General features: G+C 40.9%; 1 protein-coding gene across 3 annotated transcripts in view; it reads right to left on the minus strand.

Moving 5' to 3' along the window:
- Positions 1-15729, minus strand: part of lgr4 (leucine-rich repeat containing G protein-coupled receptor 4) — a 139709-nt gene that overhangs the window by 104798 nt on the left and 19182 nt on the right. For all 3 annotated transcript variants that reach the window (XM_072466646.1, XM_072466647.1, XM_072466645.1), the window contains exon 2: positions 1034-1105. In XM_072466646.1, coding sequence (XP_072322747.1) covers positions 1034-1105 — 72 coding nt within the window. The remainder of the gene's footprint in view (positions 1-1033; positions 1106-15729) is intronic.

A 15729-nucleotide genomic window follows, 5' to 3' on the forward strand; every position in this document is an offset into this window, starting at 1 on the left:
CACAGCTTTTAATATCAATAACTTCTGTTTCTACTAGTGATTAACTAGGTTGCTATACAGAATCTAGACGCAGGGCACCATTCTAATCAGTGAGCCAATGTCACAGAGAAAAATGCTTGCCAAGCAGGCGTCGTGGGAGCAAAAAGTCTGGAGCAGTCGACCGTTTACTGTATAATGAATTCTCAGCGATTGTGATTCTGCGCCAATTTTTCATTGCCGAGTAAAGAAATAGTAGGACACAAAAGAAAGAGCAATAAAATGTTCACAACAGCAATCAATTCAACTCCTTTTTAATATTAGAGTAATGTTTCTGACATACTGCAGCAGCCTGCTTTTACTTGCATAATAATGCTAACAGTTTCAAAATGTTGGCAAAAACAAATTCAGGTCTTAAATAACCAGCTCGCTGCACAGAGCTTGCTTCTATGTGTAATGTTTATTTAATGAGGTTAGCTGCGCCTTCAGCTTGAAAAATGCAACTATGTCTGATTAACAAGGTTTTGACATTGTTTTAGTGGAAAGTGAGGAGGGTGGTTGGAGTGAAGAGATTTAGATGTGGATTAGGAGTTCCTGCAAAGGTTTTTTTTTCGGAATTTCAAACTAGAAAGCAAATTTATTCCTGATTTACATCCCTGGTCACAAGTGATTAAGTTTACTTATCCTCTAAAGATAACTGTCGATGTCATATATTTAATACATAAATTTTACCACTCTAAAAATTTCAAAAACAAAGGAGTGTGTCGATACACAGCTAAACATCAAATATGCAGAGACATATTTCACACTGAATTAAATCAGGTGACCTCCAGTGGCCAATTCAGCCCCTTGTCCTAGAGTTTAAAACGCCATGTGTGCCAAAATGTTGACAGTTCCTTAGGTGCTAGTGAAATATTTAGCTCTGCTGTGTTGAACAGTAGTCACAATGGTCTGCAGAGCAGTTGCAATTCATCAGTCTCAAGTCAAACTTAAACAAATATCACATCTGATCAGACACATCCTACATGATAAATACTCATCAATATACTGTACTTACAGTTCCTCAAGATAAGGGAGCTTTTGGAAGGAGTCAGGTTGCAGTTCAGTTATGTTATTCATGCTTGTATCCCTGGAAAATAGTTTATAATATGTTATAAACACGTTTCAACAAAAACACATCAATAACGTTTTACATTTTCAACAAATGTTGTCATTTTTCCTTAGCATTTACTCAGACTATGTTTTTTTTAAAAAGGTACTGACTATGCTGGGGTAATGTTTACCTCTGTTACCAGGTACCTTGCAACATATTTTGCCTGATTATTGTTAGGATCAGACTTTGTGTAGCTTCACAGCTGATCCAAATCGTTCAACTGTCCAATGACCACATGGAGCAGTATGATCAGAAGCGGCGTGGCAAAATCCACCCGCCTCCTCACACAAACTGAGTACTGAGGCAAGTTGTGTAGCACCTCGTTTGCCACCCTAGTGGAACTCCAGTAACTCGTTGCAGACCGGGAACAGAGGTGTGTTTCGCACAAACTTGAATGAATCTAGAGTTAGATTAACAAAAATGAAACTTCAAATGCTTTATCTTCCACAAAGGCAGAATTCTTAGAGCAGAGGGGTTTCTAGAAGCCTAACTGATCAGAAAACCAGAGTCAGTAGTGTAATTAACAATTATTCAGATGAGCCACAAATGATTAACTTCTAGAACTTGCCAATATTCTGTAAAGGCTGCATTTCTCCCTCTATATACAGGTAGGAGTTTATAGCACAGAAGGTCATCTATGCCTCTGCTGCCAATGTATTAGTGCAATCCAAAACTAATCTTCCATGTGCAGACATGGAGATAATTAGAACCAATAAATAAACTAAAAACACCATTTACAAATAACCATATTTTCTGGTGCAGCATATAACCAAGAACATTTTGCTACAAGTGATCAGTCATGTCACCATTTAAGTTGACTTCATGCCTGTTTCTACATAACTCCATTCCAGTTGGTGTGATAACTGGACAGGAAGATCGCAGAGTGGAACCCTGGCTCAAAAGACTAACTTTTTTTTAAGAAAACATGGTGGAACAGAATCACAGACCACTAATTAGTTTTCACAACATAGAAAAAAATATTTACACCTGGATTAATTACAATATAATACTCCTTTACTACCCCATAGCTTAACAAATACACACAGATTTTAAGATTAACACAGATGACAAAGTACATTTGAAGCTACAATAGTCCCATTAACACAAAGTCCTTCTTTAAGAGATACAGATTGGCTGTGGTCAAATACACACTCTGCTCAGAAATCCCAAGAGGATCTCTGTAGATGCCTCCTCAGAATCTCCGAAGTGATTGCCACAGAAGAGTTTCAAAACTCAACTTCCCAAAACATAATCATGCGTTCCATTAGCAGTTTGCATTCCAAAATCCAGTCTACATGTTTCAAAAGTTTCTTATGAACCAAGCTTCCGTTCCACTTTGATCAGCGAAACCAGTCCCGGATTTTACACCAACTCTTCAGGATTCCTTTGTCTTAACTGACTTCCACTGTTACACAATCTCTGATATCCAGCCAGTACTGTCTTCCCAATGACTTTAATATGTGTTTTGTAGACCATAGTAAGGCATTCCAAATTTTAGGATGACTTTAGAAACTGTTTCTCACCAGCTGATTCCTCTCGTTTCGTCTGAGATGCCTGGTCGATATCCTGGTTTCTATAACCAACTATCTTTTAGTTTCTCTGGAGCTTGTTTTCTTGTATATTACTCCATTGTACAAATGTTTCTGCTTCGCCTGGCTTCCTATCTGCCACGGCCTGACGTCCAGGGACACAGTGGCACAGTGATGAACACTGCTGTCTCAGAGAGCCAGGGATCCTGGTTCAATTCCGGTCTTGGGTGACTCGTCTCTGTGGAGTTGCACATTCTCTCCATGTCTGCATGGCTTTCCTCCCATAGCCCAAAGATTTGCAGATTGTGTGGATTGACTATGTTAAATTGCCCCTTCATGTCCAAAAGATGTGTAGGTGAGGTTAAGGGGTTATTAAGATAGGGCTGGCGAGTGGGCTTGGGTGGAGTGCACTTTCAGTGGCCTTGTGCAGACTTGGGAGGTTCAATGGCCTCCTTCTGCACCCAAGGGATTCTATGGAAAAACTAAGAACAAAAGGAAAGCTCTCTGTCTGTCTCTCTCTCTCTCTCTGAGAAGTGGCTTTCTGTTGCTAAGCAATGCCGTGGTCCTATTTATGCTTCATATTTGTAGCCCTCCCTAAATATAATAGAATCCCAGTTGGAAATGAAACCAACCCCCAAACATACAAACACCTTTTCCAGCATGAATTTAGCTATAGATTCCTGCCAGGCACGGAAACATTAAATTAAACCCACCTAAGACTATGCCTTATTTCTAATGTTTATCACGACCACCTTAAAACTACCGTTGTTTTCCTGACACTATTCAACCTTTTAACCATTGACGGAACTTACGCACAAATTAAGGGCAAAGGAAAATAGGAATACAGGAGAAACTAATTTTAGTAAATGGGTGGCAAGTATGTAGAGCAGATTACTGGCACTGGTGGTGGAACAAGGAACCTGACTGGGTTTCAAGAAGAAATTAAAAAGATTTTGATCAGTAAATTAGATTTATAGGCTTTTAGCAATGCAACAATCGAGCACTGGATAGGGAGGCTAGATGAACCAAAGGTCTTCCCCCTTCATGTTACTATGATTTTAAAAGATAGCCAGACTAACAATTGTTGTTACCGATCCTCCAACGGCAGAAAGTTCCAAATTTACAAACTAGCAAGAAATAGAACTGAGTTGCTGGGCAAAGTGAGCCAAATAACTTAAGGGGAGAGGTCATGAGATACACTCACACGCAAGATTTCTGTTGTATAAGGTTATAAAACATGATAGGTGAAAATAATAAGTCAATAACCCAAAGCAGTATTATTGCCAAACCAACATATTTTCCCAAACTTTCTGGAGATGAGCGAGATACTTAGGTCCGTTACCCACAGTGTAGCTGTACTTTCAGACAGAGCATGACAGAACATTTTACTGAGGAATCTTACCTTGAAGTATGGAACGGTCAGTACAGTTACATAGTGTTCTGTGAATGCTTTTATAAAAATAGTTTTACATTAAATCCAACTTTCTGTCAACTCAAAAAACATAAATGTTCCTTTACTGTAAAATATAATTTCCCCAAAACAACATTACTTCATAGAATTATTTTAGACCATTTAGCCTTACAAGAGTCAGAAATTTGAAACACTATGAAACTATATACATTTCAATACACACCGGGACTCTTTATGAGTCAATTCCCAGCAGGATTGGCGTTGATAAAGAGTATTGCCAAAAAAAAAAGTCTTGATAAGGGGTAAACCTTTTAGGACTGAGGGGAGGAGAAATTTCTTTACCCAGCGAGTGATGAATCTGTGGAATTCGCTACCACAGAAAATAGTTGAGGCCAAAACGTTATGTAATTTCAAGGAATTAGATATAGCTCTTGGGGCTAAAGGGATCAAGGGATATGGGGGAGGGGAGGAAGGCTGGTTCAGGGTATTGAAATTAATGATCAGCCATGTTCACAATGAATGGAGAAGGCTCAAATGGCCTCCTCATGCATCTATTTTTTATATTTCCAAACGTGCATCCTACATCCCATAGCACGTCGTGACAAATACAACACAGTCAGTTCATGGAACCATTCAGCTGAATTTATTAACCATGAGTGAACAGCTTGATCTAATTTAATCCTTGCCTTTGTATTTTCCAAGTAGTTGTACATTACAGCAACAGGCCTTTCAGCCCAGGATGTGTTGCAATAACTCACTTTTGAAGATTTCTATGATATACCTTTGGAAGTAAAAATCCATCAAAGATAATTCTGTTCAGAAAAACACAAATGGCAATTAAAAATTGCAAGGCCACCAATTATGATAGAATTTATCCTGCAGTTTGAGGGGGAGAAGCTGGAATCAGATGTAACGGTATTACAATTAAACAAAGGTAACTACAAAGACATGAGGGGGGAGCTGCCAGAGTTGATTGGAAAAGGAACCTAGCAGGAAAGACAGTGGAACAGCACTGGCAGGAGTTTTGGGGGGCTATTCGGGAGGCACGACTGAAATTCATCCCAAGGAGGAGGAAACGTACATCCATGGTTGATGAGGGAAGACAAGGATAGCATAAAAGCAAAGGAACAAGCATACAGGATGGTGAGGATTAGTGAAAAGCCAGGAAGATTGGGAAGCCTTTAAAAACGAGCAGAGGACAACTGAGAACACATAAGAACATAAAAACTAGGAGCATTAGTAGGCTATCTGGCCCTTCGAGCCTGCTCCGCCATGCAATGAGATCATGGCTGATCTTTTGTGGACTCAGCTCCACTTTCCCGCCCGAACACCATAACCCTTTATTCATTTATTCTTCAAAAAACGATCTATATTTATCTTGAAAACATTTAATGAAGGAGCCTCAACTGCTTCACTGGCCAGGGAATTCCATAGATTCACAACCCTTTGGGTGAAGAGGTTCCTCCTAAACTCAGTCCTAAATCTACTTCCCCTTATTTTGAGGCTATGCCCCCTAGTTCTGCTTTAACTCGCCAGTGGAAACAACCTCCCAGCATCTATCCTATCTATTCCCTTCATAATTTTATATGTTTCTATAAGATTCCCCCCTCATCCTTCTAAATTCCAACGAGTACATTCCCAGTCTACTCAACCTCTCCTCGTAATTCAACCCCCTCAGCTCTGGGATTAACCTAGTGAATCTCCTCTGCACAACTTCCAGCGCCAGTACGTCCTTTCTCAGGTCAGGAGACCAAAACTGAACACAAGGTGTGGCCTCACTAACATCTTACACGGTTGCAGCATAACCTCCCTAGTCGTAAACTCCATCCCTCCAGCAATGAAGGACAAAACTCCATTCACCTTCTTAAATCACCTGTTGCACCTGTAAACCAACGTTTTGCGACTCATGCACTAGGACACCCAGGTCCCTCTGCACAGCAGCATGTTTTAATATTTTATCATTTAAATAATAATCCCTTTTGCTATTATTCCTACCAAAATGGATAAATTCACATTTGTCAACATTGCATTCCATGTGTCAGACCTTAGCCCATTCACTTAAACTATCCAAATCCCTCTGCCAACTTCCAGTATCCTCTGCACTTTTTGCTTTACCATTCATCTTAGTGTCATCCACAAACTTGGACACATTGCACTTGCTCCCCAACTCCAAATCATCTATGTAAATTGTGAACAATTGTGGGCCCAACACTGATCCCTGAGGGACACCAGTAGCTACTGATTGCCAATCAGTAGCTACTGAGAAATACCCATTCTCTACCAGAGAAATACCCATTAATCCTCACTCTTTGCTTTCTATTAATTAACCAATCCTCTATCCATACTACTACTTTACCCTTAACGCCATGCATCTTTATCTTACGCAGCAACCTTTTGTGTGGCACCTTCTCAAAAGCTTTCTGGAAATCCAGATATACCACATCCATTGGATCCCTGTTGTCTACCGCACTGGTAATGTCCTCAAAAAATTCCACTAAATTAGTTAGGCACGACCTGCCCTTCATGAACCCATGCTGCGTCTGCCCAATGGGACAATTTCCATCCAGATGCCTCGCTATTTCTTCCTTGATGATAGATTCCAACATCTTCCCTGAAGTTAAGCTAACTGGCCGATAATTACTCGCTTTCTGCCTACCTCCTTTTTTAAACAGTGGTGTCACGTTTGCTACTTTCCAATCCACTGGGACCACCCCAGAGTCTAGTGGATTTTAGTAAATTATCACGAGTGCATTTGCAATTTCCCCAGCCATCTCTTTTAGTACCCTGGGATGCATTCCATGAGGGCCAGGAGACTTGTCTGCCTTTAGCCCCATTACCTTGCACTTCACTATCTCCTTGGTGATAACAATCGTCTCAAGGTCTTTACCTGTCATAGCCTCATTTCCATCAGTCATGGCATGTTATTTGTGTCTTCCACGGTGAAGACCAACCCAAAAAAACCTGTTCAGTTCCTCAGCCATTTCCTCATCTCCCATCTCATCATCAAAAGGACCAATATTTACCTTAGCCACTCTATTTACAAAGAAATGGCAGAGGAACAGAATAGTTACTTTGCAACAGTCTTCAGTGGGATACAAGAATTCTAGGAGAATCAGGGGGCAGTGAGTGTAGTGGCCATCAATAAGGAGTAGGTGCTGGAGAAGCTGAAAGGTCAGAAGGTGGATAAGTCACCTGGATCAGGTGGACTACACCCCAGGGTTCTGAAGGAGATTGTGGAGGCATTGGTGGTGATCTTTCAGGAATCACTGGTGGCATGGAGGGTCCCAGAGGACTGGAAAATGGCTAATGTAATATGTTTAAGGGAGGCAGAAGGTGGGAAATTATAGGCCGGTTAGCCTGACTTTGATCTTTGGTAAGATTTTAATAAAGATGAGATTGCAGAATACTTGATAAAGTGGGACTGAGTCAGCACAGCTTCGTCAAGGGGAGATCATGTCTAACTAATCTGTTTAATTTCTTTGAGGTGGTAACAAGAAGTGAGACAAAGGAGAACATGTGGATGTGATCTATTTAGATTTCCAGAAGGCCTTTGACAAGGTGCCGTATAGGCGGCTGTTAAATAGGCTAAGAGCCCATGGTGTTAAAGGTAGGATACTGGCAAGTTTAGAGAATTGGCTGACTGGCAGGAGGCAGAGAGTGGGGATAAAGGGGTCTTTTTCAGGATGGCAGCCTATGTCTAGTGTTAAGCCTCAGGGGTCGGTGTTGGGACCACAACGTTTCACAATATACATTAACGATCTAGAAGAAGGAACTGAGGGCACTGTTGCTAAGTTTGCAGATGACACAAAGATATGCAAAGGGACAGGTAGTATCGAGGAAGCGGGGGGAGCTGCAGAAGGACTTGGACAGGCTAGGACAGTGGCAAAGAAGTGGTAGATGGAATACACGGTGGTAAATTGTGAGGTTATGCATTTTGGTAGGAAGAATGTAGGCACAGACTATTTTCTAAATGGGAAAAGGCTTAGGAAATCAAAAGCACAAAGGGACTAGTTCAAAATTCTCTTAAGGTTAACTTGCAGGATCAGTCGGCAGTTAGGAAAGGCAAATGCGTTAGCATTCATGTCGAGAGGGCTAGAATACAAGAGCAGGGATGTACTTCTGAGGCTGTCTAAGGCTCTGGTCAGACCCCATTTGGAGTATTGAGTGGTTTTGGGTCCTGTGTTTAAGGAAGGATGTGCTAGCCTGGGAATGGGTCCAGAGATTCACATGAATAAACCCTGGAATGAAGAGCTTATAATAGGAGGACTCTGGGTCTGTACATTGGAGTTTAGAAGGATGAGGGGCGGAACTTATTGAAACTTACAGAATACGGAGAGGCCTGGATAGAGTAGACGTGGAGAGAATGTTTCCACTAGTAAGAAAAACTAGAACGAGTGGGCACAACCTCAGACTGACGGGATGCACTTTTAAAACAGAGCTGAGAAGGATTTCTTCAGCAAGAGGGTTGTGAATCTGAGGAATCTTTGCTGCAGAAGGAGGCCAAATCACTGAGCTTCTTAAGACAGAGAGTTAAGTTCTTGATTAATAAAGGGGATCATGGGTTATGGGGAGAAGGCAGAGAATGGGGATGAGAAAAATATCAGTCATGACTGAATGGGCTGAGTGCTCCTATATGTTATGGTCTTAATTCAACTGTGACCACATGCATAAGACAATGATATTTCATGAACACGTTACCAATTTACAGCATGCAGCAATGGCTTCAAGTGATTCAAAGAAAAATCCTTTCAGAAACAGAATAGGCAAGTGGTTACATGCCAAATATGTAAAAAGGATACTCGACAGCAATCTAGGTGGGGATCTCCCCCATCACCAATGGCTCCCCACTTTTCACTGAGAATGCAGCTTAACTTCTTTATTGTGTCATGTTCAGATTTGAAATTGCCTGTTACAAAGTTTCGTCAAACTAAACTTTTAATACGGTGTTGTACTGTTAACATATGATGCTCACTCAACATTTTTATGGTTGCAGGTTGAAGTCCATTAGGACTAATATTCAAATCTGTCAACTCCACAGTACTTTGCATTGCTGCTTTCAAGGTACAGGGTGGGGCAACTTTTAGCTCAAAGTGGCAATATTATCTGATTTTGTGTGTTGGCACCCTTACATGGTCTGTTTCCAAATAGAGCAAAGTTAAAAATTCTTTAACTTTATTCTGATCTTCCATCATTTTTCTGAAGGCAGTTAAAAAGTAAATTAGCACACAGTAATGCATTTAATTCACCAGTGACCAGACTAAAAGCCAACGATACCATGCATACCACATCTTTACTACTTTTATTTATAGAACTGAAGGCAAGTAAAAAAAAATGCCACATCTTATAAAAGGTCTACTATTAACTGAAGCTGCCTGGTAAGGCTATTGAAACTCAATACAGCTTTAAGAATATTATTTAACTCGTGGTACTTACTATGGTAGGAACAACACCTCCAAAGTTCCAAGAATTTAAGGACATACATTTCCATAAAAATAAATGCTTTTCATTATGCCACTACATTCATGCACACTCGCAGGCAATCAACTTTTTGTAATGAAAATTTGAAAGTGTGCATGAAGCTTCCTCCCTGATCCCTCAAGAGTCATTTGTATTCTTGCTTTATGTATTCTATTTCATGGTACCATATTCTAAAATTGTACTAGATCTTTATTTAACATGATATTGGAGTATAATAGGATAACATTACTTGGTACTTTATGCGAATATATAAATATTATAGATTATATTCTTCTTTGAAATACTGAGTGTGTTGCATTGTCAGAGGTGTCTTCTGGTTAAGGCATTAAGCTGCGGTCTGATCTGCTTCTTTAGGTGGTCATAAGAGACCTTCTGATCCCAAAGAGCCATGGCCAACAATATGTTGACTCACCTTACTGCTGTTTGTTGGACATTGCAATGTGCAAACTGGCTGCAATATTTGCCAAAAAACAATGGCTGCACTTTGTAGTTATTGCATAATGGAATAAGTTAACGTGGAATCCCGACAGTGCAGGAGCCATTTGGCCCATCATATGTGCACCGACCCTCCAAAGGAGCACTGATGCACTCCCCTTCCCTATCTCCGTAACCCTGTTTAACACCAAGGGACAATTTAGCATGGCCAATTCACCTAACCGGCACATCTTTGGACTGTGGGAGGAAACAGAAGCATCCGGAGGAAACCCACGCAGACAAGGGGAGAAAGCGCAAACTCAACACTGTGACCCAAGGTCGAAATGGAACCCGGGACCCTGGCGCTCTGCTACCTGCCATCCTTGTACCACCAAGTCGTTATACAACATGAAGTCTTTTACCTCGAAACACATTAGTTACAGCATCATTATAAATAAATCTGCATTTAGTCACCTCCTCCCATGAATTAGTTAACTCTAATCCAAGTAACCATTCTTATTGTGTGAGTCTACACAATGAATACTGGCAGCCTATTTTGACTACTGGACGGCAGCACAACAGACGCAGATCCTGTCCTGGGATAACATCTATAATTTATACATATCATAGAATTTACAGTGCAGAAGGAGGCCATTCGGCCCATGTAGTCTGCACCAGCTCTTGGAAAGAGCACCCTACCCAAGGTCCACACCTCCACCCTATCCCCATAACCCAGTAACCCCACCCAACGCGAAGGGCAATTTATCATGGCCAAACCCACCTAACCTGCACATCTTTGGACTGTGGGAGGAAACCGGAGCACCCGGAGGAAACCCACGCACACAGGGGGAGGATATGCAGACTCCACATAGACAGTGACCCAAGCCGGAATCGAACCTGGGACCCTGGAGCTGTGAAGCAATTGTGCTATCCACAATGCTATCGTGCTGCCCCTAGATATGCACTGAGGAATCAACAAGTAATGGAAAGAAATGGGAATCAATGCTCGTTCTTTCACCCTTAACTTGGGCACCTGGTTCAACTGTCATGCAACAACTATCACCCTTGAAGAGATCAGTGGACACTAATAAATCTTAACTTCCATTAAAATCTAGACTTGAGTTCTACATAGTTGCTGCATTTTCTTTAAAAAGTAATCAGAACCAAATGTTCTTTTTGCATTGTTTAAAAAAAAGGCAAAACTATTTCAGAGTATAATATTTAATTTTAATAAGGCAAATGTTTTCTCCTACATGCAAATATTTTAATGGTGCGTTGTGGTATGTCGAGCAAAGTGACAAATAATAGCACGTCTGAAAAGAATGTCACAAATTGACACAAGTTAAACAGCTGAAATCAACTTGCAATCTGGTGCATAGTTAAAATTCTACATACAAAGCTAATAAACAAGATCTTTTATTGCAGCTGTGACTTTATATTGAATAAAACTGATAATTATGAAGCAGGATAATCTTGGACTTTTAGTAGAGACCAGTTTTCAAATATTAAAGTAATTTCCCCATTTCTCTCCTCCTCAAGATGTTAGTTAACTCATGTTGGGCGATAGGTTCCATGCCGCCCGCCAGATCTTCAAGATTTTGTCCAAATCATTGTTCTTCATGTGCAAAACCAGACAGCACTCTCCAGCATCACCAATTAATCACCTAGATTACAATGGCCCTTTTGTGGTTGTTAATGATGGAAAATCTGCCAGGGTCTCGATGGTGGAGTAGTGAGCCAGAGACCTGGGGTAGCGCTCTGGGGACCTGGGTTCTAATCAGACTACAGCAGATGGTGAATTTTGAATTCAATGACAATCTGGATTTAAACGTCATGATGACCGTGCGACCATTGTCTTGTGGTGAAAAAGCATCTGTCATTACGGTGTAAAGCTGGCAGCAACTTTCGCCTTCCGCACTTCCAAGGTGGAAATCCGGAATTTTCTATCACTTATACTTTGTTCCTCCACAGGATGCATTGTTGCAGTGTTCACAGATGCAACTAATACAATCAATAAATTCACCTGAACAACTCGTCTCATTGTACGAAGCATCAAAAATATTAAGGTTTGTTGAATGAAGTGGAACTGAGTTTTAATGACCTATGAAGTCATAACTATTGAACAACATCTCCCCCCTTGAAACACTGTACACAAATGTGGGCTATCGTTCCTTCTGAATTAACATTTTTATTAAAGCCAATGGGTTTTAAAAAAATTTGTAATAGCTTATTCTATTTCATCTTCATCTTAACTCCATGTATATATTCTAATCTTTATTTTGTTCATGTACATTGATTAAAAAGTGTATAATAATCCCGGTTTACTTCCTGCATTGCTGTCCAAGAATTCCTCAATCTGACAAGCTTGACGGCTTCACAGTTGCTGGACTCCAAATACATCCTGATGAATGGCACCAGGATTCAAAATCATCACAACGGAGAAAAATAGATTCTCTTACGTCCACAATAAATCTTTGTGAACAGCTTTTCTCAAGGTCAACAGCAAATGCTTCCCTTTCTCTGATAGCTCCAAAATCTGCATTGGGACATAATACATCACTATTTCCCAGGATTGGATTAGATAGGGCAGGCGATGGCATTGGACTAGTAATCCGGAGGCCCAGGGTAATGCCCAAGGGCCCTGGGTTCGAATGGTGGTAGGGTGAAATGGTGAAATTTGAATTCAATAAAAATCTCAAATTAAAAGTCTAATGATGACCGTGAAACCATTGTCCAATGTCATAAAACCCCATCTGGTTCATTAATGTCCTTCAGGGAAGGAAGCCTGCCAACTATACATGGCCTGCCTGCGACTCCAGATTCACAGCAATGTTGATTAAATGCCCTCTAGAAAGCCATTCAGTTTAGGACAAATAGGCATGGCCCAACCAGCGATGCCTACATCCCGTGATTGGTGGCAGCCTTCCGTCTTGCAAGGCAATCATTTGGACCATGGTGGTCAATGTGTTTGGTGCCTTACTCGTTTTCAGCAAGGGCTGCACGATTTGCTGGCCTCTTTTCTCTAGCCAGATGAGCTTTGAAAGTAACTTCATTGCAGTGTTAATGTAAGCCTACTTGTGACACTAATAAAGATTATTATGTTCATTTCTGCTCACCTCTTGCATTGCCCTTCCAAACACTCATCCTTCAGCGATCATCTCCAGGGAGTCAACTTCAACGTCTGCCATCTTCATATCTCACTTTCAGGTGTCTTTGCAATGGAGGTATGAATGACCAGGGGATTGTGACACAGTGACCAGTTCACTGTACAAAAGGTCTTTGTGTGCAAGACTGCTATCCATTCGGTGAACATGCCTGAGCCAGTGCATTAAACTTTTGCCTTAGCAAAAGGTGATGGTTGATGGATGTGCAAGCTTCAGGACCTTAGAGTTGGTGATCTTGTCCTGCCAAGAGATTCTCAGGATATATCCAAGACGGCAAAGGTGGAAAATGTTCAGCCTTTCTCCTGCCTAGCATATGAGAGTCTAGGTCTCACTACTGTAGAGCACGCCGAGGACACAGGCTTGGTAAACTCAGAGTTTGATGTTCTCAGTCAGGTTGCTGTGTTCCCCACACACTTACTCAGCTTGGACAGAACAGTTGCAGCTTTTGCAATGAGTGCTGATTTCAGCATCAAGTGACTGTTGATGTGGTGCCTAGGTATGTGAAGCTATGATCAACCTTTAGAGCCACATTTCCAATGCTGACAGGTGGCGGCGGCATGGCAACACTCTGAACCATGACATTGGTCTTACTGATGCTGATGGCCAAACTAAAGTCTTTACGGGTATGAGATTCTGTTCATTTGCTACTGCAGGAATGATATTGCGGCACTGTCAGCATAGAGCAGTTCCCTGATGAGGAATTGGATCTCAGGCCAGCAAGGCTGAACAATTTGTCAGTTCCGGTACACAAGTGGACACCCTCTCTCGATGACCCGAAGGCAGCAAACATGCTAAATAGTGTCACTGGATTTCAAAGAGTTCTGACCTTTCCCCATCACAGCTGACCTTACCCATCATGTTGTCACAGAAAGAGGTCATCAAATTAAGCTTCAGCAGGCAGCCAATTTTCTCCTGTAGCTTAATCAGACTGCCTCTCCTCACATTGTTGAATGCCTTGGCGAGATGGACGAGTGGTCTTCTTTGGCCATGGCATTTCTCTTCCAGCTGCTGTACCGAGCAGATCTTCTAATTCTGAAACTATACTGGGATTTGTGTAGATGCGCTTGGCCAGGATTTACAAGTCTATTTTGTAACAATAAAAATTGGAACCAACATTCTTAGCTCACTTGTGCTCATTTTGAATTGACAAGGGGGTTATTTTTTGACCAGCTAAACACTATACGCAGCCTACTCTTGATAATTCAGTCATATTTTGTACTAAAAAAAATGTAACTACCAAAAGGTTGAAACACGACTGTAAAATAGACTACATTCCCAGGCAAATTTATTTCCTTCCTCCCGACTCTTGGTAGAAGGGAAAATTGATACAGGTCAAATCCAATGGAACCCGAAGAGTCATACTGGCCTCAAAACGTTAACTCTTTCGCTCTCCACAGATGTTGCTGGACCTCCAGAGTTTTTCCAGCACTTTCCGTTTTCAGTATATTCAATTTTGATTTGGGCCATCAATACCTGGCGACGGACAAATCAGCCAATATGGAAATAGAAGGTTAATCAGTGGCCAATTGCAATTAACTCACCAATGGAACGTTCAACATTTTGAATTTGGGAAGTTAGAAGGCCAATCTGAGGAACTTTGGCTTCTAATAATGTGACAGAAGCAAAAAAACCTCACCAGGCAACCAACAAAATTAAGACACACACCCAAGCACACTTGCATAGATTGTATGCTAAAATTCCAGCAAATACAATTCCAGAACCTTCTACCTCGCTTTCACAGATGTAGTATTTGTAGGTATAAGGAAAGCAGACATCAAACAGGGTGGGATCTGGTGAGGCAAACTATCAAAAAACTGAAGCACATTTGATTTCAGATAAATTATGCTGACTGTTCACTGAAGTTCAAAATCTGAAACCCAATGTACAGAAGATGCTGACATAGCCTCTGGTGAATTAAAGGAGCTGACCTACCCAGTGCCTAAATCGAGGCCGAGAATTGTCAAACGAGACCAAAGCAGATTTAAACTGTAGGCTGTTCAAATGTTGACTTAAATCAAAATGTTTAATTACGGAGTTTGCTAACTTGACTAACTTCACACTGCATTTGGATGCAAGTCAAGCCACATTAATAGGAGCGGGTTAAACCTCCAATTAGGTGTATACTTTTTCTCTTGAAAAACAGTACTGTTCAATTTCCACTGAAGCTTAATACAAACTAGTTATGAATTAGAAAATTTGCAGTGCAAAATTACAGTAATTTGAACACATTCCAAGAAAACCCAAGTCAATTAAACTTGAAGTACCTGTTTTGTCATGCACTGACTGGTAGTATTTTGCAGTTTTCAACTATTTTAATGAAAATTTCAATGGTGTCAAATTTTATACCCTCAGGAATGAAATCAGATTGCACACAGTGGTGTTCAATGTGTATTACAGTCTTAATGGATAGGAAAGAAACCAAGCTACAGCAGCAAAGCCCAGGATTACAATCTATAGGGGATACTTTTTTGCCGCTATATATTTCACAATGGTTCATTTAGTTTGCCTTAAGAGGTGCTGGGGTCCAGATGCTTAATGAGTTGTTATGTGAACAGCGTTTCCTCTCTTCAGATCTTCTTACCCTGAAAAGGGGCAATAAATACT

This window comes from Scyliorhinus torazame, chromosome 10 (assembly GCF_047496885.1).
Source record: "Scyliorhinus torazame isolate Kashiwa2021f chromosome 10, sScyTor2.1, whole genome shotgun sequence".
Lineage (NCBI taxonomy): Eukaryota > Metazoa > Chordata > Chondrichthyes > Carcharhiniformes > Scyliorhinidae > Scyliorhinus > Scyliorhinus torazame.